The 24,408-nt window shown below is 46.9% G+C and overlaps 1 protein-coding gene across 2 annotated transcripts; it reads right to left on the bottom strand.

Moving 5' to 3' along the window:
• Positions 1-659: 659 nt before the first annotated feature.
• On the bottom strand, positions 660-3,801 carry LOC123135890 (transcription factor TDR). Of its 2 annotated transcripts, XM_044555133.1 has the most exons (8): positions 3,593-3,801; positions 3,410-3,488; positions 2,922-3,126; positions 2,741-2,845; positions 2,469-2,637; positions 1,765-2,274; positions 1,194-1,655; positions 660-1,092 (listed from the first exon to the last, which is right to left on the bottom strand). In XM_044555133.1, exons 3-8 carry the CDS (start codon positions 3,086-3,088, stop codon positions 844-846), a joined length of 1,662 nt encoding a protein of 553 aa, XP_044411068.1. In that variant the 5' UTR covers positions 3,089-3,126; positions 3,410-3,488; positions 3,593-3,801; the 3' UTR covers positions 660-843. The 2 variants fall into 2 exon arrangements, with proteins under 2 accessions (XP_044411068.1, XP_044411067.1); XM_044555132.1 differs by having other exon boundaries at positions 3,410-3,619.
• Between the last annotated feature and the right edge of the window lie 20,607 nt (positions 3,802-24,408).

Below are 24,408 nucleotides of genomic sequence, written 5' to 3'. Positions count from 1 at the left end.
CACCCTGATGATAAGCTGGAGACCACCATGTAGATGAGCAATCCACCAAGGATACGGCCGAAGCGAGGACTCCAAGACGACCAGGAAGGATACGACCATAGGAAGCCGTGACCGTCTGATCTTGAAGATCAAGTTTTCACCCGGAGTGACACGAAAGAAGTGGGAGCACCACGACGGAGCCTGCAAGGTGGAGAACGATGTCACACACCCGTCGCATCGTCGTCACGCACCGCCGCCGTCCCACTCCGGAGCGCCGCCGAGCTGCCAGGCCCAGCTCTGAGCGCTGCATCCGGCCCGCGTTACATCCCCCGCGTGCGGAGATGAGAGAGCCCCGCCGCCGCCAGCGACGACGCGGGAGCGTCGCGGGAGGGCTGTCTCCACTTTCTTTTCTAGTCGGAGTAGAATAAAAAAAGAACAGACCGTGAAAGGAAAATGATGAATAAAAACCCGCCTGCGTGGCACGCGTGCCTAACTTAGCACAAAATCGGGAGGAAAATACAATGGGGTAAAATGTTGCATAACTTTGATAAAATGGCTTATAATTTGATATTTTTTTCTAATTGAGGTAAAATCTGTCACAAAGTGGAAATTTGGGGGTAAAAAGTAGAATTAACTCAAAGAAAAAAAAAGGAAATTAGGTGCCTCGGAGTTATCACGAATTCACCCAAATAACAAACAATTTGATTCCATTGCCCTGTCCTCGAGTTAATTAGTTAAACTTCACACATTTTAACGAACAAACGAGGGAAAACAAACTACGAGCAGGAAGGGAACTAATTACGTAGTATATCAACTAATTAATCCATCCATGCACCTATCGTAGCGAATAATAAAGGGAATCTATCAATCCATGGCGAGGTACTGCAGATGCTGATGATGATACCCTCCCAGCACCTGGTGGTGCAGCTGGTAGTGGTCCCCGGCCGCCGCCGGCACCGCCTGCCCGTCCATGCCATCGAGCTTCGCGTTCGTCGACGGCGGCGGAGGGAGCGGGGACGACCACGCGCCGCCCCCGCCGTACATCTCCCTGGTCACCTCCAGCAGCGAGTCCCTCACCCTGTCCGCCGGCACGGCCGCCTCGTTGTCCTTCATCTGCAAACCAACCAAATTAAGCCCACCGTGAATCCCTATCAGCATGCTGCAACAATGGCGGTCGGTCGGCGGGGGTCGTCGCCGGCGAGAGAGGAACGTACGACGGCGCGGAAGACGTTGAGGACGAGCTTGTTGTAGGAGGTGACGTTGACGCTGGTGATCTGGAGGCCAAGGGCGGCGATCTCGCCCATGATGCGGACGAAGCGCCCGGACTTGTGGGAGCAAAGCACCTGCAGGAAGAACTCCTTCCCCTCCACCTGCCGGACCTCCACCTGCGGCTCCATGTCCTGATCCTCCGCCTCCTTCCCCTCCTCGTCTCCGGCCTCCTCCTTCCGGGCCCCCTTGCCGCCGGCGGACGGGAATGGCTGCTGCTGCGGCGAGTCCTCGTCGTTGTCGAGGCCCGGCGGCGGGTGGTCGTCGAGGAGCACGTCGGGGGCCTTGCTGTCGCCGCCGGTGCCCCCCCGCGGGTTCGGGTCCTCCAGCTCGTCCTGCAGGTCCTTCACCTGCTTCTGCAGCCCCACGATGTAGTCGATCGCGTCTCCGAGGATCGACGCACGGTCCATCTGCCGGCATGGATCGAGGCGCTCTCTTTGAGCTTTGAAATTTACAAGAATCATGCATGGCGCGCGGCGGGCCGGCGGGCGGCGGCCATGGAAGGATGATACTGATTACCTTGGTGATGTTGGGGACGAGGGACCGGAGCGTGTAGAGGCGGTTGTTGAGCTTCTTGCGCCGCCTCCGCTCCGCGATGAGGTTCTTGCACTGCTGCCGCTTCCCTCCGCCGTCTTTGCCGGAGCCCCTCTGCGTCTCGCCGTCGTCGGGGTCCCCCAGCTGCATGTCGCTCCTCTCCGACCCCGAATCCGCCCTCCCCACGCCCGAGCCGTGCAGCTGCTGATGCTCCTGCGCCACTGCCGACGGCCGCTCGCTGCTCTCTGCCGCGTACTGCCACCCGACGCCGGCCGCGCCGTCCTCCTGCACTCCCGCCAGGAATGGCTCGCCGGAGCCGCTTCCCCCTGCGCCGTCGAATAGGTTGAGCGACGCCGCCGCGTAGAGCCGCCCCTGGTCAGCTGCCGCCGCTGCCGCGTCCCACGCAAACCCCTGCGCCTCCGTCTCCTGCCACCCCTGCCCACCGCCGCCGCACTGCGCCATGACCAGCTCCGCCATCTGCTGCTCCTCCGCCATCTGCATTAATGGCACCGAGTCAGGTCAGCCGTATATATACACCACGCATCATGGAAACGCAAAGGCTGTTGCGTACGGTGCACCGCCGTTGCCGCCGCCGTCGCGTCAGCTCACGCGAACCGCGTGCTCCCTAACTACTTCCAAACCAAACTGATATTTCCCATCACCGGCCACGCACGCACGCACGCACGTACGTATCTCGAAGCGAAGAGCTCGACGATGCCGCCGGCGACGGGGACGAGGAGCCGTGTCTTTTCGGCGCCGCTGGAGGCAGCCTCGTAGCCCGTGAGTAGATCCGGACCCGGCGCCCCGCCGCTGCTCTGCCAGATCGGCTGGTTCGACAGCAGCGCCTGAGCGTGCATCCTGACCATCCAACAAAATCAACAGTCAGAGATCCGGCCAAAAATTAATGGCGATCGACAATTCGACATGACCGGCCGGCAGAAGAAGATTGTAGTTTAATTACCCGATGGAGGAGGAGTCGAGAGGGATGGAGGAAGGGACGTCGGCGAGCGTGGCCACCTGCGCCTCGAACTCGGCGCTGCAGCAGAACCCCGTCATCTCCAAGAACCTGTCATGCATGATAGATCATCGTCATCTAGCTCTGGCTGCAAGAATCGCATCAACAATCGAACACACGCGCATACCTCTGGTCAGGAGAGAGCCGCCAGTAGATGCAGTAGTCCCAGCCGTGGGCGCCGCCGACGAGCGGCCTGAGGGCAGCCTCCACGGTGCCGCCGCCTCCCTCTCCATGGCCATGAACAGACGCAAGGCCGCCGATGATGCTCTGCTGGTGATATTCTCCTCCTCCCATCGCTCAGCTCAGCGCCAGTGCGCAGTGGTCAGCTTGTCCTAGGATTGAGCAAGTGATCAGTGACACATCATACACGCAAGGCTTTCCCTGCTGTCAGGAATCAGGATAGGATTTGTTGATGTCACCGGTGGCACACACGATCGCAGGCAGCAAAAGGTACATTATACAGTACTAGTATCATGCATGCATCATGAATTCATGATCATCAGCAAGCAAGCAGAGGATCGAAATCAAGTGTTAGCTAACAGAAATACATAAACCTAGCTAGACTGCTGTTATAGGCAGCTAGCTGTTCTTGGATGGGGTCAGAAAGAAAGCTACCTTTCAGAACGCTTCCCGGCGGTCGGTCGACGGATCAGCCGAAAGCAATTGCTAACCGAAGAACCGCTTCAACTGAAGGCTGCCACAGGGGTGTTGGATCATCAGCAAAGTATGTATAGGGCCATACACCTCTATGCCATTTTGGGGATGCAATTCAGAAATGCAAGTGCCTAATTATATTACCGGTGAAAACTGAAAACCTGACAATTAGCATGAATGTGCTCTCGCTTTTATCCATCGCCGCGCCGGTGTCATCGCCGTGATCGGAGGCTGTTATAGGTAGGTGGGGTGCAAGAAAAGTGTGAGGGATTTCAAAATTTAATTTATATATCTTGACTCTACTAGTAAAGATGGGGAATGCAAATGCAAATGATATGCGGCTCAGTCGATTAATGGCAGTTATCAGGATGCAGTTCTGATGAGAGGCTATGCCCCCGGTTCTGCTATGGAAGGTAAGGTGTGGTGTCATGGCCTCATGGGGACGCAGTGTGCACACTGCCACTTCCTCATGATCCAGCCAGGAAATGACGCTAATGGCATGCGGCTGAACGATGAGGCAGCTAAGGGCAGGAGGGGCACGCATGTCATTTCGCCCAGGGATGAGAGCAGGACGGGGTGACATCGGAGGTTGTTTGCATCGGCAAGAGCTGCTTCGCTGATGAAGATATCTGCTGACGAAATGTGTTACTCTACCGTCCACGCATCACCCAGTTTGTCATGATCATTCACACACGATGTAAAAGGACACACACAACAGAAATTCTTACTGCCGAAAAGAAAAGGAAGGAGCGATAATGGATGGATGGATTTCTAAAGCAGAATTGTTTTGCAATTTCGGGCATGAAATGTGCCACCAGCGGTATGAGTATGCTTGCTTTCTTTTAGAGCATCTCCAGACGTGTAAAAACTGCTCCACGCGCTAAAAATCATTCTTTTTGGACGAGGAGACGCTCCAACAGATGATGCAAAATAGTGCGCGCACAAAAAAGTTTAGAGGATGCACTAAAAAGCGCTATCGCGCTGCAAATTTGGGGCGCCGGACCGCGCGTGCTTCATAATTTGGACTGCATCGTATATCGAGCATGGCTCTCGGCAAAGACATCATCATATTATTCCTTTTAAAGATTTACCAAATAATTTAAATCTTTTACTGGTAATTGTGATCAGTGGGACCACATGTCAGGTAGGAAAAATGTTTTTGTGATGGGTTTTTACCTAGGGCGATGTCGCGGTTCTCGGTATAGGTAAACCAAGTGACAGCGCCTGCAGTTCCGAACGGGCATGGCCACGTGGCTTCTCTTTGCCGTGCGTGTCTCTCGGCGTCTGCCCCGTTTGCCGTGCGGTGCTTGTTCGCCGTGAGCCCGTGACGGCAACATCAGCTAGATGCCGTGAAGCCAGGTTTGCCGAGTGTGGATCTCGGAGTTGTTTACTTTGCCGAGTGTCCATGTTTTGGCTCTCGGCGAAGAGCCTGGCACCCGACGTATAACGAAACTCCAATAGTGGTGGAAGCTACACCAATGCGGTCAGCAAGGGCTTGGTGGATGCTTTATCTTTGCAAGCACCCACAACCACACTGCGTCGAATGATTATATCAGTCTGGAAAATTGGAAGTTACTCAAAAGGTGCGTGCCAATTTTCTGGTTGGTGACGATAGTTGTACAATTATCTGTGATGTTTTGTCAATGAATGCATGTCAATTGTTATTAGGAAGGTCATGGCAATATGATCATCGTGCCACACATTAGTAGAAAACATGGCATTAAACCCGGTTCCAGAGGGCCTTTAGTCCCGGTTCTTAAACCAGGACAAAACAACCGGGACAAATACCCAAAACATTTAGTCCCGGTTAGCTTACGAACCGGGACCAAAGGAGCTCCACGTGGCCGCTGTCGGGTGCCCAGGCAGGAGGACCTTTAGTTCTGGTTGGTGACACAGACCGTGACCAAAAGGCTGTCACGCGTCAGCAGCTCGCAGGCGCTGGTTTTTTTTGAAGGGAGGGTTTAGGAGTTTTGGAGGGTTTTCGGGGTTTCATATTGTGTTAGCTAGCTACTACATATAGAGAGAAGTGACCTCTCTTTCTCCGTCCTTGGTCGACGGTAGCTACTACATATAAAGAGAACTCGACGCTAGCTAGTAAGCAAATGAAGGAACCATTAATTACACAACATCGTGATCATGAACATATATAGAGAGAAGTGACCTCTTTTTCTCCCTGCTTGGTGGAACAACAAGTTTTCGTATATCTATCCGACGCTACTACATATATATAATATAACACCCCTGACATCATCAAGTGCCAAACTCCCATTGAATTTGCGTATGCCATTCTCCCTTTTCATGTATGACGTAGTCAAGAAAGAATGCCGCCAATTCATCTTGAATTGCTCGTATGCAATCATGTGGTAGGAGTTCATCCCGCATCTGCCAGATCTAATTTAAAGCAGGGGGTCAATACATATATATGAATGCAACTCAACACAATTGATGGTAATAAAATAAAATTGTGAATATTGTTTACGTACTTCATATTGTTTGTCAGAGTAGCCCCGCTCAGAGGTCGAGTGGCGAATGATTTCGCAAACATAGTATCCACATAAATTATTCCCGCCTTCCTGCCACAAGCACTTTATGAGAATAGAGTTCAATCAATCTGATAATCAAGCATGATAATGGTATCGATGAAACTAGAATCAACCAGAGATGCGCGGAACTAGCCAGTACTACTTACTTTGGGGTGTGTAAATCGCAACACCTTCTTCTCTAGACCCGAAACCATTCCGGTGAACCTTTTCCAAACCCTGCCAGGCAAAGAATATGATTACTTGATCTCAGTGTTCGGACACGAACACGTCACCGTGTACCTCCAACGCCGAGGGTGATACACCGCAGCTCACGTCGAAGGAGACCCGTCCGGAAGCGCGGTACGCAGGCAATCTGGCGGGTGCTTTTGAAGACCCGAAACCCCACACGCCCGGGAGGGACCCCGTCAGGGCGCGCGGCGGCTATGGGCTGCCCTAGGTCGACCTGATCGCCCCTAGGGCCTCGAGGTTCGCCGCCCTGCAATGAAGAAGAACGAACGAAGAACGAGGAAGAAGAAGAACTAGGGTTAAGGAGAAAAGATAAAAGATAAAAAGTGGTAGATTGATTGATCGATTGTGTGTTGTTCAATCGGCCATCACCCCTCAGGTATATAAGAGGCGGCTGGGCTTCCCGTGCAAGGAAAAGGCTTGGATTCACGTCCAAAACCCTAGTCAAATTCGGATTGGTTTTGTCCGAACTTTCCAAAACTGTTCGGTTTAAACTGGCTGCACCTTGCGGGTAACTTTTGAGGTGGTAAACGACCTCGGATGGAAACGAGCCCAAAAGCAATCTTGACCGTTTCGACGAGACGAACAACTTTTATGTTGAATGTTTTTTGATTAGAATTCATCTTGAGGGTCAGGCTGTTATTCGCGCTACCCATCAGACAGGGTGTCTGGTGGAGCGCGCCACTTTTGGCTCGTGATAGTGCTGTATTCGGATGGCTCTAAATTTTGCATACAAACTTGGATTGGAACGATTCTTATATCAAAATCGATCGTTTCGACGAGACGAAGACAATCCATGTAGATCATTTTTCCGTACGAGGCAGTCTTGGGGGTGTAATGTGCCGAATAGTATTCTGAATACAAAATCTCAGTATTTCGAACACAACTTCGGCCTTCGAGATGAGATCAGATGACGATGGCCCAAACTTCAAAGATGTTCGTATCGACAATACGAAACTTTTTCATGTAGAACACTTCTCTATTTGAGGCCATTTTAAATAAGTTCTTGGCTGTGCCAAAATCTGGTGTCAACACATGCCCCCCTGTTTTTTGGCAAAGCCTGTGTGCCGAAAAATAACTTGCACATAGCTTGCTCTAAGGACGATGTCAACACTCCATCGGCCATTTTGGCATATTCTTAGGACAATAAGTTTATATCGGCCATTGTTTGTGTGAATTTTTTGACGCAAACTTGGGTGAAACTTTCTCAACTTCCTTAACAATCCGATGATAAAGTCCCATAGATATGTATCTCAAGTTCATCCTCGGAACCATATTATTCACCCTTTTGCTAGGATTTGCTGATAATAAATAATAAACTTTCTCCAATCCTTACTTCGCCTGCATAAAAGTTTCATTAGTGGCCGAAGCAGTGGGCTTCGGTTCAGCCTTACCTATGTTGACAAGACCTAGCATCGGCTATTGATAGAAATAATACAATACACCATGGTTAACATAGTAGCCGGATGCTTGCTGTGTCAACTCTTTCGAATTGTCATGTCTAGATAAATGAAGGATATTAAAGCAATCCAAGGTAAATTTTGCATCAAGACATATCCCAAGATAAACTATAAGTGATTCGTCAAAACATTGATAACCCTTGTATATTTGTTGCACTACTTATAACGAATCACTGAAAGCCTCAATCTGTATAGCACCTACAGCAACCAAAAGCTCCAAACCGAATAAATTTTCATATTCGGCTTTTATTATTGTGCAAACATATTTTAAGTTGTATGAGGCTTGTTTTGGTCTCCTATTGAACTAAGGACGATGTTTGGATACCACACCGACCATGCATTGACATAATCTTAGGACGATAGATAAATATCGGCCATTACCATGTAAACTTCATTCGAAGCACATATAGCCGAAATAAACAAACGAAATGACAAATCAAGTATTTCGGCCCTTTGGATCAGCAACAAACTTGTAGCTAATCAAATGTATAGTGATTTGGCAATACCCTTTCATGATGTAAGAAATTATATTGCATCCATGGATTAAAATAAGCCCATTGAGGGTTACCAATCATACCTGATGACGAATTCCATGGCATAGGCATTAATGGCATAGTTGCAGAATATGGATAATGTGTAGACCAAAGATGTTGAAACCTTCGGCTTGGTCCTTCGTAGTTTTCACACTTTTCCTTCTTCACCTTTGCCGCACTTCTTGTAATGGAAGCTTGCACATAATTCTTATTTTGAGCACTTCCTTTGGGAACCCATGCCATGTTCCTTTCTTCAAGTTCTTGTGCACTAAGTTTTTGTAATTTCTTCTTTTGCCAATACGATAAGCCAAGCGGGCATCTCGGCTGTGATTCTGTTTTGACCAATGGCAATTCCTTTTTGGCCTTGTGCACTCTCAAATTCTTTTCTTCAGATTTGGCACTTCGATTCTCAATAATTGGTTGCTTTGTCTCATTGCCTTTAGTAGCCAATGTCAACACTTTAATTGGCTCTTTTTCATTTGAGATCAAATCTGAAATTGCACTCTTACGACCATCTCTCTTAATGCGGTAAACCTGCTTGACCACCTCTTTCTTCTTCCTTGAGCTCTGGACCGATTCCTTATGATTGAAACGGTCTTTGAAGCGTGATTGTTCAAATGTTGATCTTCTTGGAGCTGCATAGTATTGGTGAGATGGTCTAGAATAAGATGGAGAATGTGCCCTTGTATCATACCTGTCCCATGATGAATATGTATCTATATGAGCATAGGGAGGCATCCACGGCATTGGCATTGGCGGCCCAAAATAAGGATATGAATATGTTGCATTAAAATTATCACTTTGCCAATACCGATCCTCATATTTGCGCCTTGGGGGTGACCTTGGTTTCTTTGCATGATTTGGCCGATAAGCATTCTTCTCTTCACTCTTCTTTTGATATTTATCCAATAGTTCAGCGAAGGTGACTTTTGATCTCTTACACTTGCGCTTATTTCGGCCTTTGTTTTCTTCTGGTTTGCTTTCATCGATCATTGCATTTGCTTGTTGCCCCCCAGTCCTTGGCGTCTCCATTGTAGCTTCGATGGAATTCTTGCCCTCAAGATTATGTTCATTATGCTCTTCAACAACTTCTTTACTTGAAAGCTTGATCCCATCACCTGTAGTTTTTACCTTCTCTTCAAATGGATCGGCTTGAATCAGCCGATGCAAAAACTTTCTACCATCGGGACCAATCGGAATAGACTGGTCATCTCTTGGTGTCTCAACAAATTTCAATCGTCCTTTATCAATGGCCGATTTAACTATTTGACGAAACATGTTGCAATCCTCAAAATTATGCTTGGACGAATCATGCAACTTACAATACATTCGTCCCTGGACAGATGGTTCAACATGGTGATCAAGAATTCCAATATAATTATTTTGCAACAACAAATCAAATATTTGATCATACATGCTTGAATTGAAGGTAAACTTTTCATTCTCTAGCCGATCTTGTTGTGAGAACGGCTTTGGAGTTAAGCAAACGAATGGTTCAGATTTTGCATCACACCATTCGGCTATGCATTGTGTTTTGCACTCTATCTCCGATGTCTTTGGGTAAGATATTATACTAGCATCAGTTTTCTCAACAAAATTTAACCTTGGCTTTAAATTTCTAAAATAAAAATAGTTAGAACATACATGTCTCAATTGAGACCAAGTGCAAGCCAAGTATGAAATAAGCAAAGCTACCCAAATAGATATGAACTTTAGATAAAGCAACGGGTAAAGCTTTGGCTGCAATAATAAGTCATTATCGGTCTTTATAAATGGCACAATGTGTTGACCGATATGTTCTAAAACAAGTTTATTGCTAACAAGTAAATTACCCTTCTTCATTGGTATTTCAAAATTACCTATGAGGATTTTTCTAATAGATGCATCAACAATAAAGTTGTGACCAAATCTGAAAATAGGTAAATTACTCGCTATGCATACCTCTTCAAATATGTTGGGAGAGCATGATGGTGGTGCCACTTGAAGAACATCTTGCTCCGTCTTTGGATGGCTCCCCAACACCTTGTCATCATCTTTTTCTTGATTCCGTGCATCATTGCTTTGAAGATCCATGTCAGCCGAACTTTGTTCGGCTACTTGTTCTTGTCCTTGAGGCTTGTCAATTTCTATGGCACGAAACTCATAGGGCAGGAAGTAGGTTCCATTGACTTCGGAAAAATCAAGTATGGTTGTTTTGCTATGCTTTCCATGCCCTTTCTCAATAATGCTTGCCTCTTTGGATTTGATGGTCTCAGAATATATACTACTTGATTCGGCTTTTCTAATAACCGAATTTTCTTTGTTACCTGAATCAACAACTTTATCTTTTTGAATTTGCAAGGCTTCTCGCTCTCGTCTAATTTTAGCCCACATCTCAGCTTGGCGAGCTTTAAACTTTTTCATCTCAATTTCCATCCACTCGTCATGAGATTGCCCCCTAATACTTTGAGACTCTTTCGGCAATGAGGTGCCGAAACTTTGCGATTTTTTAGGTGGTACACTGGATGGTACAACACTGGGCAACTGCATCATTTGCACAATTCTAGCTTTTACAGCAGCAAAATCATGAGGCTTCCCGCCTTCTATTAGTTCCTGGCGAATAGAGTTGCACAAATCCCAAGAGAATGTAAGCTTGTTCTCAATTACCTAGTCTGGATATGGTTGCCCCCCAATGCTTTTAGACTCTTTTGGCAATGAGATGTTGCCGAAATTCTGTAATTGTGTAGGGGGGACATGATATGCCACGGTAGTAGGTGAAGGCATTTGTGCTCCTGCAGAAGTTTCACTTATTCGGCAATGACCATGAAGGTGCTGAGCCGAATTATGGACATCAACAGTTGCGTATGGTGCCAAAAAATTAGTAGTGTTAGGCGTAGCATATGATGTTTGAGGGTAATTGGCCAAATAACCAGTAGTAACATGACCAATTCCCCTATCCACCGGCACGTTTGGATTAGCGTACTGCAAGTTATTTGCCGATGAATAAAAACTTGAAACACTTTGTTGCATACCATTGGAAGTTCCTACATAGGGTGTCTCAACTTGATTAACCGAACTCATCATGTTATTCATCGGCATATAAATTTGTGGGGTTGCCGATGCATGGGAGTTGGGATACATATGTTGCATGTTGCTAAAATTATATGAAGTAGAATCATGGAGATTTTGTTGCATCGGCCCTTGCACATAATTAGATGCATGATTGATAAAGCTAGGGCTAGCCGATACATTATGCTCATTAGATGATCTAGCAACAACGTATGCATTATTTGCATCTACATATGTGAATTGGGTATTCATATTATCTTTGTAGATTGCAAACCCTAGATGACGATCTCTTCGTAGCAAGAACGGGCCGGAGACCGTTCAAAGCTTCGTCCCCAGCGGAGTCGCCAAAAAGTGTGTTCGCACACGAACACGTCACCGTGTACCTCCAACACCGAGGGTGATACACCGCAGCTCACGTCGAAGGAGAACCGTCCGGAAGCGCGGTACGCAGGCAATCCGGCGGGTGCTTTTGAAGACCTGAAACCCCACACGCCCGGGAGGGACCCCGTCAGGGCGCGCGGCGGCTATGGGCTGCCCTAGGTCGACCTGATCGCCCCTAGGGCCTCGAGGTTCGCCGCCCTGCAATGAAGAAGAACGAACGAAAAATGAGGAAGAAGAACTAGGGTTAAGGAGAAAAGATAAAAGATAAAAAGGGGTAGATTGATTGATCGATTGTGTGTTGTTCAATCGGCCATCACCCCTCAGGTATATAAGAGGTGGCTGGGCTTCCCGTGCAAGGAAAAGGCTTGGATTCACGTCCAAAACCCTAGTCAAATTCGGATTGGTTTTGTCCAAACTTTCCAAAACTGTTCGGTTTAAACTGGCTGCACCTTGCCGGTAACTTTTGAGGTGGTAAACGACCTCGGATGGAAACGAGCCCAAAAGCAATCTTGACCGTTTCGACGAGATGAACAACTTTTATGTTGAACATTTTTTGATTAGAGTTCATCTTGAGGGTCAAATCGCTCGTGCAACCCAGGCTATTATTCGCGCTACCCATCAGACAGGGTGTCTGGTGGGGCGCGCCACTTTTGGCTCGTGATAGTGCTGTATTTGGATGGCTCTAACTTTTGCATACGAACTCGGATTGGAACGATTCTTATATCAAAATCGATCGTTTCGACGAGACAAAGACAATCCATGTAGATCATGTTTCCGTACGAGGCAGTCTTGGGGGCGTAATGTGCCGAATAGTGTTCTGAATACAAAATCTCAGTATTTCGAACACAACTTCGGCCTTTGAGATGAGATCAGATGGCGATGACCCAAACTTCAAAGATGTTCGTATCGACAATACGAAACTTTTTCATGTAGAACACCTCTCTATTTGAGGCCATTTTAAATAAGTTCTTGGCTGTGCCAAAATCTGGTGTCAACACTCAGGAATGAACCAAAGTTGCCGATATGGTGCGATAATGATTGAACTTACTTCTGGAGCATTGCAGCCATGTCTGCACATTCCTCGAGATCTTTACGTCTCGAGTCTAAGATAGTTACTGTTGGATAACACAGTAATTTCAAAAAATTCCCACGATCACGCAAGATCTATCTAAGTGATGCATAACAACGAGAGGGGAGAGTGTGTCCACGTACCCTTGTAGACCGAAAGCAAAAGCGTTTCAATAACGCAGTTGATGTAGTCGAACTTCTTCGCGATCCAACCGATCAAGTACCGAACGCACGACACCTCCGCGATCTGCACACGTTTAACTCGGTGACGTCCCTAGAACTCTAGATCCAGCTGAGGTCGAGGGAGAGTTTCGTCAGCACGACGGCGTGGTGATGGTGATGATGAAGTTACCGGCGTAGGGCTTCGCCTAAGCACTACGACGATATGATTGAGGTGAAAATCTATGGAGGGGGGCACCGCATACGGCTAAAAGATCAACTTGATCAACTTGTGTGTTCTAGGGGTGCCCCCCTCCCCCGTATATAAAGGAGCAAGGGGAGGGGGCCGACGGCCTCATAGGGTGCACCCCAAGGGGGAATCCTACTCCTACTAGGAGTAGGTTATGTTGGAAATATACGCTAGAGGCAATAATAAAATGGTTATCATTATATTTCCTTGTTCATGATAATTGTCTACTATTCATGCTATAATTGTATTGACCGGAAACTGTAATACATGCGTGAATACATAGACCGCAACATGTCCCTAGTGAGCCTCTAGTTGACTAGCTTGTTGATCAACAGATGGTCATGGTTTCCTGACTATGGACATTAGATGTCATTGATAATGGGATCACTTCATTAGGAGAATGATGTGATGGACAAGACCCAATCCTAAGCATAGCACAAGATCGTGTAGTTCGTTTGCTAAAGCTTTTCTAATGTCAAGTAGCATTTCCTTAGACCATGAGATTGTGTAACTCCCGGATACCGTAGGAGTGCTTTGGGTGTACCAAACATCACAACATAACTGGGTGACTATAAAGGTGCTCTACAGGTATCTCTGAAAGTATCTGTTGGGTTGGCACAAATCGAGACTGGGATTTGTCACTCCGTATGACGGAGAGGTATCTCTGGGACCACTCGGTAATGCATCATCACAATGAGATCAATGTGACTGAGTAGTTGGTCACGGGATCATACATTACGGTAGGAGTAAAGTGACTTGCCGGTAACGATATTGAACGAGGTGTTGGGATACCAACGATCGAATCTCGGGCAAGTAACGTACCGACTGACAAAGGGAATTGTATACGTCATTACTTGAATCCTCAACATCGTGCTTCATCCGATGAGATCATAGTGGAACATGTGGGAGCCAACATGTGTATCCAGATCCCGCTATTGGTTATTGGCCAGAGAGCTGTCTCGGTCATGTCTTCATGATTCCCGAACCCATAGGGTCTACACACTTAAGGTTCGATGACGCTAGGGTTATAAGGAAGATTTGTGTGTGATTACCGAATGTTGTTCGGATTCCCGGATGAGATCCCGGATGTCACGAGGAGTTCCGGAATGGTCCTGAGGTGAAGATTTATATATGGGAAGTCATCATACGGTCACCGGAAATATTCGGGGGTATACCGGTATTGTACCGGGACCATCGGAGGGGTTCCGGGGGTCCACCGGGAGGGTCCACCTGCCCCGGAGGACCTTATGGGCTGTAGGTGGAAGGGAACCAGCCCCTAAATGGGCTGGGTGCCATCCCCCCTAGGGCCCACGCGCCTAGGGTTGGGGGGGACCCTAAGGGGGGCGCCCCCCTTTCTTGGGGGGCAAGTCCCCTCCCCCTTGACCGTCGGCCCCCTCTAGATCTCATCTAGAGGGGTCGGCCCCCTTCCCCCTTCTCCCTATAAATAAAGGGGTGGAGGGAGGGCTGCAGCACCACATCCAAGGCGCAGCCCCTCCCCTCCCCAACACCTCTCCTCCTCCGCGTGAGCTTGGCGAAGCCCTGCCGGAGAACTGCCAGTCCATCCCCACCATGCCGTCGTGCTGCTACTGTATCCATCTTCCTCAACCTCTCCCTCCTCCTTGCTGGATCAAGGTGCAGGAGACGTCACCGGGCTGCACGTGTGTTGAATGCGGAGGTGCCATTGTTCGGCGCTTAGATCGGAATCCGCCGCGATCTGAATCGCTTCGAGTACGACTCCTTCATCCGCGTTCTTGCAACGCTTCTGTCCGGGATCTTCAAGGGTATGAAGATGCACTCCCCTCTCTCTCGTTGGTAGTTACTTCATAGATTGATCTTGGTGATGCGTAGAGTTTTTTTTTTAATTTCTGCAATGATCCCCAACAGTGGCATCATGAGCTAGGTCTATGCGTAGTTTCTATGCACGAGTAGAACACAAGTTTGTTGTGGGCGTAGATTTTGTCAATTTACTTGCCACTACTATTCTTATCTTGTTTCGGCGGCATCGTGGGATGAAGCGGCCCAGACCGACCTTACACGTACGCTTACGTGAGTCTGGTTCCACCGACTGACATGCACTAGTTGCATAAGGTGGCTAGCGGGTGTCTGTCTCTCCCACTTTAGTCGAATCGAATTCGATGAAAAGGGTCCTTATGAAGGGTAAATAGCAATTGGCATACCATGTTGTCGTTTTTGGCGTAGGTAAGAAACGTTCTTGCTACAAACCTATAGCAGCCACGTAAAAACTTGCAACAACAATTAGAGGACGTCTAACTTGTTTTTGCAGCATATGCCGTGTGATGTGATATGGCCAAAAAGGATGTGATGAATGAAATATATGTGATGTATGAGATTGATCATGTTCTTGTAATAGGAATCACGACTTGCATGTCGATGAGTATGACAACCGGCAGGAGCCATAGGAGTTGTCTTTATTTATTATATGACCTGCGTGTCATTGAATAATGCCATGTAATTACTTTACTTTATTGCTAAACCGTTAGCCATAGTAGTAGAAGTAATAGTTGGCGAGACAACTTCATGGAGACACGATGATGGAGATCATGGTGTCATGCTGGTGATGATGATGATCACGGCGCCCCGTAGATGGAGATCAAAAGGAGCAAAATGATATTGGCCATATCATGTCACTATTTGATTGCATGTGATGTTTATCATGTTTTTGCATCTTATTTGCTTAGAACGACGGTAGCATAAATAAGATGATCCCTCATAAAATTTCAAGAAAGTGTCCCCCCTAACTGTGCGCCATTGCGGAAGTTCATTGTTTTGAAGCACCACGTGATGATCGGGTGTGATAGATTCTAACATCCGCATACAACGGGTGTAGGTCAGATTGACACATGCAAAACACTTAGGTTGACTTGACAAGCCTAGCATGTACAGACATGGCCTCGGAACACAAGAGACCGAAAGGTCGAACATGAGTCGTATAGAAGATACGATCAACATGAAGATGTTCACCGATGATGACTAGTCCGTCTCACGTGATGATCAGACACGGCCTAGTTGACTCGGATCATGGATCACTTAGATGACTTGAGGGATGTATATTTGAGTGGGAGTTCATTAAATAAATTGATTAGATGAACTTAATTATCATGAACTTAGTCTAAAATCTTTGCAATATGTCTTGTAGATCAAATGGCCCATGCTAATGTTGCCCTCAACTTCAACGCGTTCCTGGAGAAAACCAAGCTGAAAGACGATGGTAGCAACTATACGGACTGGGTCCGGAACTTGAGGATCATCCTCATAGCTGCCAAGAGAGCTTATGTCCTAGATGCACCGCTAGGTGAAGCACCCGTATTCCTAGCAACTCAAGACGTTATGAACGCCTGGCAGTCGCGTAGTGATGATTACTCCCTGGTTCAGCGTGGCATGCTTTACAGCTTAGAACCGGGGCTCCAAAAGCGTTTTGAGCAGCACGGAGCATATGAGATGTTCCAAGAGCTGAAAATGGTTTTCCAAGATCATGCCCGGGTCGAGAGATATGAAGTATCCGACAAGTTCTATAGTTGTAAGATGGAGGAGAATAGTTCTGTCAGCGAGCACATACTCAAAATATCTGGGTTGCACAACCGCTTGTCTCAGCTGGGAGTTAATCTCCCGGATGACGGCGGTCATTGACAGAATCCTTCAGTCGCTCCCACCTAGCTACAAGAGCTTTGTGATGAATTGCAATATGCAGGGGATGGTGAAAACCATTCCTGAGGTAATTTCAATGCTGAAATCAGCGGAGGTGGAGATCAAAAAGGAACATCAAGTGTTGATGGTCAATAAAACCACTAGTTTCAAGAAAGGCAAGGGTAAGAAGAACTTCAAGAAGGACGGCAAGGGAGTTGCCGCGCCCGGTAAGCCAGTTGCCGGGAAGAAGCCAAATCATGGACCCAAACCTGAGACTGAGTGCTTTTATTGCAAGGGAAACGGTCACTGGAAGCGGAACTGCCCCAAGTACTTAGCGGACAAGAAGGCCGGCAACACCAAAGGTATATGTGATATACATGTTATTGATGTGCACCTTACTAGTACTCGTAGTAGCTCCTGGATATTTGATACCGGTGCCGTTGCTCATATTTGTAACTCAAAACAGGAGCTGCGGAATAAGCGGAGACTGGCGAAGGACGAGGTGACGATGCGCGTCGGGAATGGTTCCAAGGTCGATGTGATCCCCGTCGGCACGCTACCTCTACATTTACCTACGGGATTAGTTTTAAACCTCAATAATTGTTATTTAGTGCCAGCTTTGAGCTTGAACATTGTATCTGGATCTCGTTTAATATGAGATGGCTACTCATTTAAATCCGATAATAATGGTTGTTCTATTTATATGAGAGATATGTTTTATGGTCATGTCCCGCTGGTCAATGGTTTATTCTTAATGAATCTCGAACATGATGTTACACATATTCATAGTGTGAATACCAAAAGATGTAAGATTCATAATGATAGTCCCACATACCTGTGGCACTGCCGCCTTGGTCACATTGGTGTCAAACGCATGAAGAAGATCCATGGAGATGGACTTTCAGAGTCTCTTGATTACGAATCATTTGACACGTGCGAATGATGCCTCATGGGCAAAATGACCAAGACTCCGTTCTCCGGAACAACGGAGCGAGCAACCAACTTATTGGAAATCATACATACTGATGTGTGCGGTCCAATGAGCGTTGAGGCTCGTGGTAGCTATCGTTATGTTCTCACCCTCACTGGCAACTTAAGTAGATATGGGTATGTCTACTTGATGAAACACAAGTCTGAGACCTTTGAAAAGTTCAAGGAATTTCAAAGTGAGGTAGAGAATCAACGTGACAGAAAAATAAAGTTCTTGCGATCAGATCGTGGGGGAGAATATTTAAGTCACGAGTTTGGTACACACTTAAGGAAATTGGAATTGTTTCACAACGCACACCGTCTGAAACACCTCAGCGTAATGGTGTGTCCGAACATCGTAATTGCACTCTATTGGATATGGTGCGATCTATGATGTCTCTTACCGATTTACCGCTATCATTTTGGGGATACGCTTTAGAGACAGCTACATTCACTTTAAATAGGGCACCATCTAAATCCGTTGAGACAACACCGTATGAATTATGGTTTGGAAAGAAACCTAAGCTATTGTTTCTAAAAGTTTGGGGATGCGATGCTTATGTCAAGAAACTTCAACCTGAAAAGCTCGAACCCAAGTCGAAAAAGTGCGTCTTCATAGGATACCCTAAGGAAACCATTGGGTATACCTTCTACCTCAGATCCGAAGGCAAGATCTTCGTTGCCAAGAACGGGTCCTTTCTGGAGAAAGAGTTTCTCTCGAAAGAAGTAAGTGGGAGGAAAGTAGAACTTGATGAAGTACTGCCTCTTGAACCGGAAAGTAGCGCAGCTCAGGAAGATGTTCCTGTGGTGCCTGCACCGACTAGAGAGGAAGTTAATGATGATGATCAAGGTACTTCCGATCAAGTTGCTACTGAACTCCGTAGGTCCACAAGGACACGTTCCACACCAGAATGGTATGGCAACCCTGTCCTGGAAATTATGTTGTTAGACAACGGTGAACCTCCGAACTATGAAGAAGCAATGGCGGGCCCAGACTCCAAGAAATGGCTTGAAGGCATGCAATCCGAGATATGATCCATGTATGAAAACAAAGTATGGACTTTGACAGACTTGCCCGATGATCGGCGAGCGATAGAAAATAAATGGATCTTTAAGAAGAAGATGGATGCGGATGGTAATGTTAGCATCTATAAAGCTCGACTTGTCGCTAAGGGTTACCGACAAGTTCAAGGGGTTGACTACGATGAGACCTTCTCTCCCGTAGCGAAGCTGAAGTCCATCTGAATCATGTTAGCAATTGCCACATTCTATGATTATGAGATATGACAAATGGACGTCAAAACAGCATTCCTTAACGGCTTTCTTAAGGAAGAATTGTATATGATGCAGTTGGAAGGTTTTGTCGATCCTAAGAATGCTAACAAGGTATGCAAGGTCCAGCGCTCCATCTATGGGCTCGTGCAAGCATCTCGGAGTTGGAACATTCGCTTTGATGAAATGATCAAAGCGTTTGGGTTTATGTAGACTTATGGAGAAGCCTGCGTTTACAAGAAAGTGAGTGGGAGCTCTATAGCATTTCTCATATTATATGTAGATGACATACTATTAATGGGAAATGATATAGAACTTTTGGACAGCATAAAGGCCTACTTGAATAAGTGTTTTTCAATGAAGGACCTTGGAGAAGCTTCTTACATATTAGGCATCAAGATCTATAGAGATAGATCGAGACGCCTCATAGATCTTTCACAAAGCACATACCTTGATAAGATATTGAAGAAGTTCAATATGGATCAATCTAAGAAGGGGTTCTTGCCTGTATTACAAGGTGTGAAATTGAGCTCGGCTCAATGCCCGACCACGGCAGAAGATAAAGAAAAGATGAGTGTCATCCCCTATGCCTCAGCCATAGGGTCTATTATGTATGGCATGCTGTGTACCAGACCTGATGTAAACCTTGCCGTAAGTTTGGTATCAAGGTGCCAAAGTAATCCCAGCATGGAACACTGGACATTGGTTAAGTGTAACACCCCGGATACAACTTCCATATTCGTAACTCCAACTCTTGCCTTTTCCGGAGATGCGATATGTTATTTCCTTCGTGGTTGGGTTTTTGTCTTTTGTTTTGCATTTTGTTCATGTCTGCATTTCATCTCATAGCATCATGCGCTTTGCATCTGCATGTTTTCTTAAAGCTTGCACCCATTCATAGTTGCCGCGTTCCCCCTTGCTTTCGTTGACCGTTCCAAGACTAATCTGGTTTTCGCTTCCCTCTTGACCGTGACCACCTAACCTCTCTTGCCAGCTCGCAGCCCCCTCGCGCGCGTCCGAAACTCCCCCAAATCCGACCCGGGCAGTCGTGACCGATGAGTTCGAATCATCCCCTATCATCTATAAAACATCTTCAGTTTATTTATTTGGACTCCCTAGCCTATTTATTCTGGGCCGTCCGATTAGAATCAGAGGGACCGAGTAGCCCCTAAGCTAACCAACCTACCTATTTAAGTAACCAAACCCTAGCCCCTACCTGTCCAATGCACCAATTCCCGAGTAGCCGCCGCCACTCCTCGTTTTCAGTTCCACCCCAACCAGCAGCCTCCACCTCCTTCTCCGGATCCGGCCAGTCAACACTCCTTCGGTCGGACCGATCGAGGATCCAATGACCCAGATCAGCCCCCAGCCCTACACGCCTCCACCTCCCGCAGCGCTCGATCCGATCTGGATCGTGGCAACCGCCTCCGCCCGAGTGCCTTGCTCAGCCCCGCGCGCCACCATCGACCGACGACCTCGCCGGAGCTGTACCAGAACCACCACTGCCAGGCCGCCCCTCTGCCCTTCCCTTTTCCTCTCCTTCTCCCCCTCGTTCGCACGATATCTCTCTCGCCTCACCCTCTCTGTCTCTTCACAGGGAATGAGTGGGAGACGCCATGGCCTCGGAAGCTCCGTCGTTGCCGGGGTCAAGTTCCTCCGGCCTCGGCCTCGGATCCGACCTCTTCAGCCTCCTCGCAACCCGCCGGCAACCGGAACCACGCCACGCCGCCCTGGTCACCTCCGACCTCGGGTCGCCTCTACTTCCTCTGCCTCCACGTGCCGGGTCCGCCCCATCCCCAAGTTCCGCCGCTGCCGTGCCTTCGTTGTCCCGCTTCAGGCGCCGCCGCGCCTGCCGCTTGCTTCATCGACCTAGCCGCCAAGTCCACCGCCGCTTGCGTCCTCTGCTTCTTCCAGGACGAGGCGCCCGCTCGCCCGTGTCTCGCGTTGAGCGCACCCCTACTGCTTCCCCTTCGGCCTCCAAGGCCAGTTCAAGCCGGCCCAAGCTAGATCTGCCCTGCCCTGCCTTCTCCACCGAACCGGGCCTTGGCCCAGGGTGAGCAGCCTCTAGCCCCTCTCCTGTACACTGTTGGCCCACCCGGTTTCAGCCCGTTCTGTTTTTTTTGCAGTTCAGCGATTTTGCTAATTATCCAGTGATTTACATTTTTGCAGAAAAACCCTCTAACTTCATGCATATAATTAGTCATGAACTATGCATCATATGTAAATAAGTTATATATGAAAAATGCTTAGAATATTGTCTAGTTTCATAATATGCTGCTTTCTTCCATGTTTAAATTTTTTAAAATGTTGTTTGTTTAAATTTGCTTAAATGACATGCTAAAATGGTTTATTTCATAACTAAATAACCGTAGCTCCAAATTAATTAAACTATATATGTAAATGGGGTAGAAAAATGCATAGATTAAGTTGCTGCACTTCATTTTGTTGTTTAACAACACTAAAATATGTTTTAGGGCAGAACAGTACCAAATTCGAAATATGGACATGAGGATTTTCCGGAAGTGTTGTTTGTTGTTCCGGCCTCATTTAAACTTGCCTAAATAGTTAGTTTAATTTTGTTTCACCTCTTGCCATGTTTAAAAACATTTAATATTGTTGAGTACCTAAATGATAGCAAACTAAATAACTCGAATGTGGTGTTTCGTCAATATGCAACTCGTTGCATATTGAGCTCCACTTAAATTGTAGTATTGTTTGTTGCACTTTGCCATGCCATGACTCATTATATCGGACATGCATCATACTTGATTGTGCATCATGTCATGTTTATGCTCGTGTGTTTACCATGTTGTTTGTTTCTTTCTGGTGTTGCTTCTTAGTTCCGGTAATGTTGCGATTGTGAGGATTCGTTCGACTACTCCCGTTCGTCTTCTTCATGGACTCGTTCTTCTTCCTCGCGGGATTTCAAGCAAGATGACCGTCACCTTGGATCTCACTACTATCATTGCTATGCTAGTTGCTTCGTTCTATCGCTTTGCTACGCTGCCTATCACTTGTTCTTCAAGCCTTCCAATTTGCCATGACAGCCTCTAACATTTTCACCCTTCGTAGCAAACCGTTGCTTGGCTATGTTACTGCTTTGCTCAACCCCTCTTATAGCGTTGTTAGTTGCAGGTGAAGTTGAAGATTTCTCCATGGTGGACAGGATTTTGTTGGGATATCACAATATCTCTTATTTATTTAATGCATATATATACTTGGTAAAGGGCGGAAGGCTCGGCCTTATGCCTGGTGTTTTTTTCCACTCTTGCCGCCCTAGTTTTCATCATACTGGTGTTATGTTCCTTGATTTTGTGTTCCTTACGCGGTTGGGTGAATTATGGGACCCCCTTGACAGTTCGCTTTGAATAAAACTCCTCCAACAAGGCCCAACCTTGGTTTTACCATTTGCCTACCTAAGCCTTTTTCACTTGGGTTTCTGGAGCCCGAGGGCCATCTTTATTTTAGCCCCCCCGGGGCCAGTGCTCCTTCGAGTGTTGGTCCGAAACGGACAGACTGCGGGGCCACCATGGGGCAACTCGAGGTTTGGTTTTACTCGTATGGTGACCTATCCGGTGTGCCCTGAGAAGGAGATATGTGCAGCTCCTATCAGGATTTGTCGGCACATCGGGCGGCTTTGCTGGTCTTGTTTTACCATTGTAGAAATGTCTTATAACCGGGATTCCGAGTCTGATCGGGTCTTCCTGGGAGAAGGTATATCCTTCGTTGATCGTGAGAGCTTGTGATGGGCTAAGTTGGGACACCCTTGCAGGGTTTAAACTTTTGAAAGCCGTGCCCGCGGTTATGCGGCAGATGGGAATTTGTTAATGTCCGGTTGTAGATAACTTAACACTTGACTTAATTAAAATGCATCAACCGCGTGTGTAGCCATGATGGTCTCTTCTCGGCGGAGTCTGGGAAGTGAACACAGTTTTGGGTTATGTTTGACATAAGTAGGAGTTCAGGATCACTTCTTGATCATTGCTAGCTTCACGACCGTTCCGTTTGCTCCCTTCTCGCTCTTATTTTCGTATGTTAGTCACCATATATGCTTAGTCGCTGCTGCAACCTCACCACTTTACCCCTTCGTTTCCCATTAAGCTTTGCTAGTCTTGATACCCATGGTAATGGGATTGTTGAGTCCTCGTGGCTCACAGATAGTTGTAGGTACATGTTATGCGATGATCATGATGCGAGAGTGATGTTTGCTTGTTTTGGAGTTCTTCTTCTGCTTCTTCTTTGATCAGGGGATAGGTTCTAGGTCGGCATCCTGGGCTAGCAGGGTGGATGTCATTTGAGTTTCTGTTTGTGTTTCATCCGTAGTCGGATGGTGCTCTTATGTAAGATGATGTTGTATTTGTGTGGCATTGTATGCCTTTTGTATGTATCCCCATCTATTATGTAATGTTGATGTAATGATATCCACCTTGCAAAAGCGTTTCAATATGCGGTTCTATCCTTGGTGGGACCTTCGAGTCTCTTTAGGATAGTATCGCATATTGGGCATGACAAGTTGGTATCAGAGCCTCGACCGACCATAGGAGCCCCCTTGATTGTTGGCCGTTGTTAAGTCTAGAAGAAAAACTATTTTTGATTCTTAGGATTATATATATCAGAGAGTAGGATTCTTTTTACTCCTCAGCCCCTTCGTCGCTCTGGTGAGGTCTCCTAACGTAGATGTTTTGTCTTTTCTCTCCTCAAATTTCACTAATTTTTTTAGGATCACGCGGGTATCTTGGGATCGTTCTGATATTCTTATGACGAGAACATTGTTCTTGGTGCCTCCTGACATTTACGGGTTGTGGCAGTGTCCCGTGGAGTTGAGCTCCGAGGTGTTGTCGTCATAATTTTATCGTTGCAGTTCTGGAATACCTGAGTTTTGCCGACATCGAAAATCTCTTTTATGCAGTTGTTGGTGAGATAACCTCGACGCCACCCAGTACTGGGGAGTTCGGGAGTATTGCCATAGCTCGTATAACGGATGCTTTTTGAAGGTTGAGGTACACGATTTCCGAAGGTTTCTTGGTTATGTGTTGACAGATGGATACAACTTGGATGTAGGTATTGTTAGTTTGGGTGAGATATATTGCTTCCCCTGTATCCCCAACACCAGATTGCATAACCAGAAAGTTTTGGGAGTTTTATAGGTGGGAATTCAAGTAGCTCCTAGAATATCTTTCCGACAGATGCCTGCTATGGGATTGAGTAAATCTCTATCATATGTATTTGTTCTGGCTTATTTCTGCAAGCCAATCCTTTGTTTTGTTTTGAGTTGTGGTATTCGAGTTGCTTCAATGTCAAGTGTTGAATCCATACCTTTCCTAAACGGTGTTCTCATATTGCTATGTGAATACTAATCCTTCTTGATCATTGAGGTTATCATGTCAATTATTTTCCAACCGGTGTG

The sequence above is a fragment of the Triticum aestivum genome, chromosome 6B, assembly GCF_018294505.1.
Source record: "Triticum aestivum cultivar Chinese Spring chromosome 6B, IWGSC CS RefSeq v2.1, whole genome shotgun sequence".
Classification (NCBI taxonomy): Eukaryota; Viridiplantae; Streptophyta; class Magnoliopsida; order Poales; family Poaceae; genus Triticum; species Triticum aestivum.
The sequence above is the reverse complement of the archived record's forward strand: the minus strand, read 5'-3'. Positions and strand labels throughout refer to the sequence as shown.

What these genes read in the sequence shown, in the direction of transcription:
- LOC123135890 (XM_044555133.1), bottom strand. Translation starts at nt 3,088, where the DNA reads ATGGGAGGAGGAGAATATCACCAGCAGAGCATCATCGGCGGCCTTGCG. An exon ending in CGGCTCTCTCCTGACCAGAG is followed by an intron (nt 2,846 to 2,921) that starts GTATGCGCGTGT and finishes CATGCATGACAG; the next exon opens with GTTCTTGGAGATGACGGGGT. An exon ending in AGCTCTTCGCTTCGAGATAC is followed by an intron (nt 2,275 to 2,468) that starts GTACGTGCGTGC and finishes CCATTAATGCAG; the next exon opens with ATGGCGGAGGAGCAGCAGAT.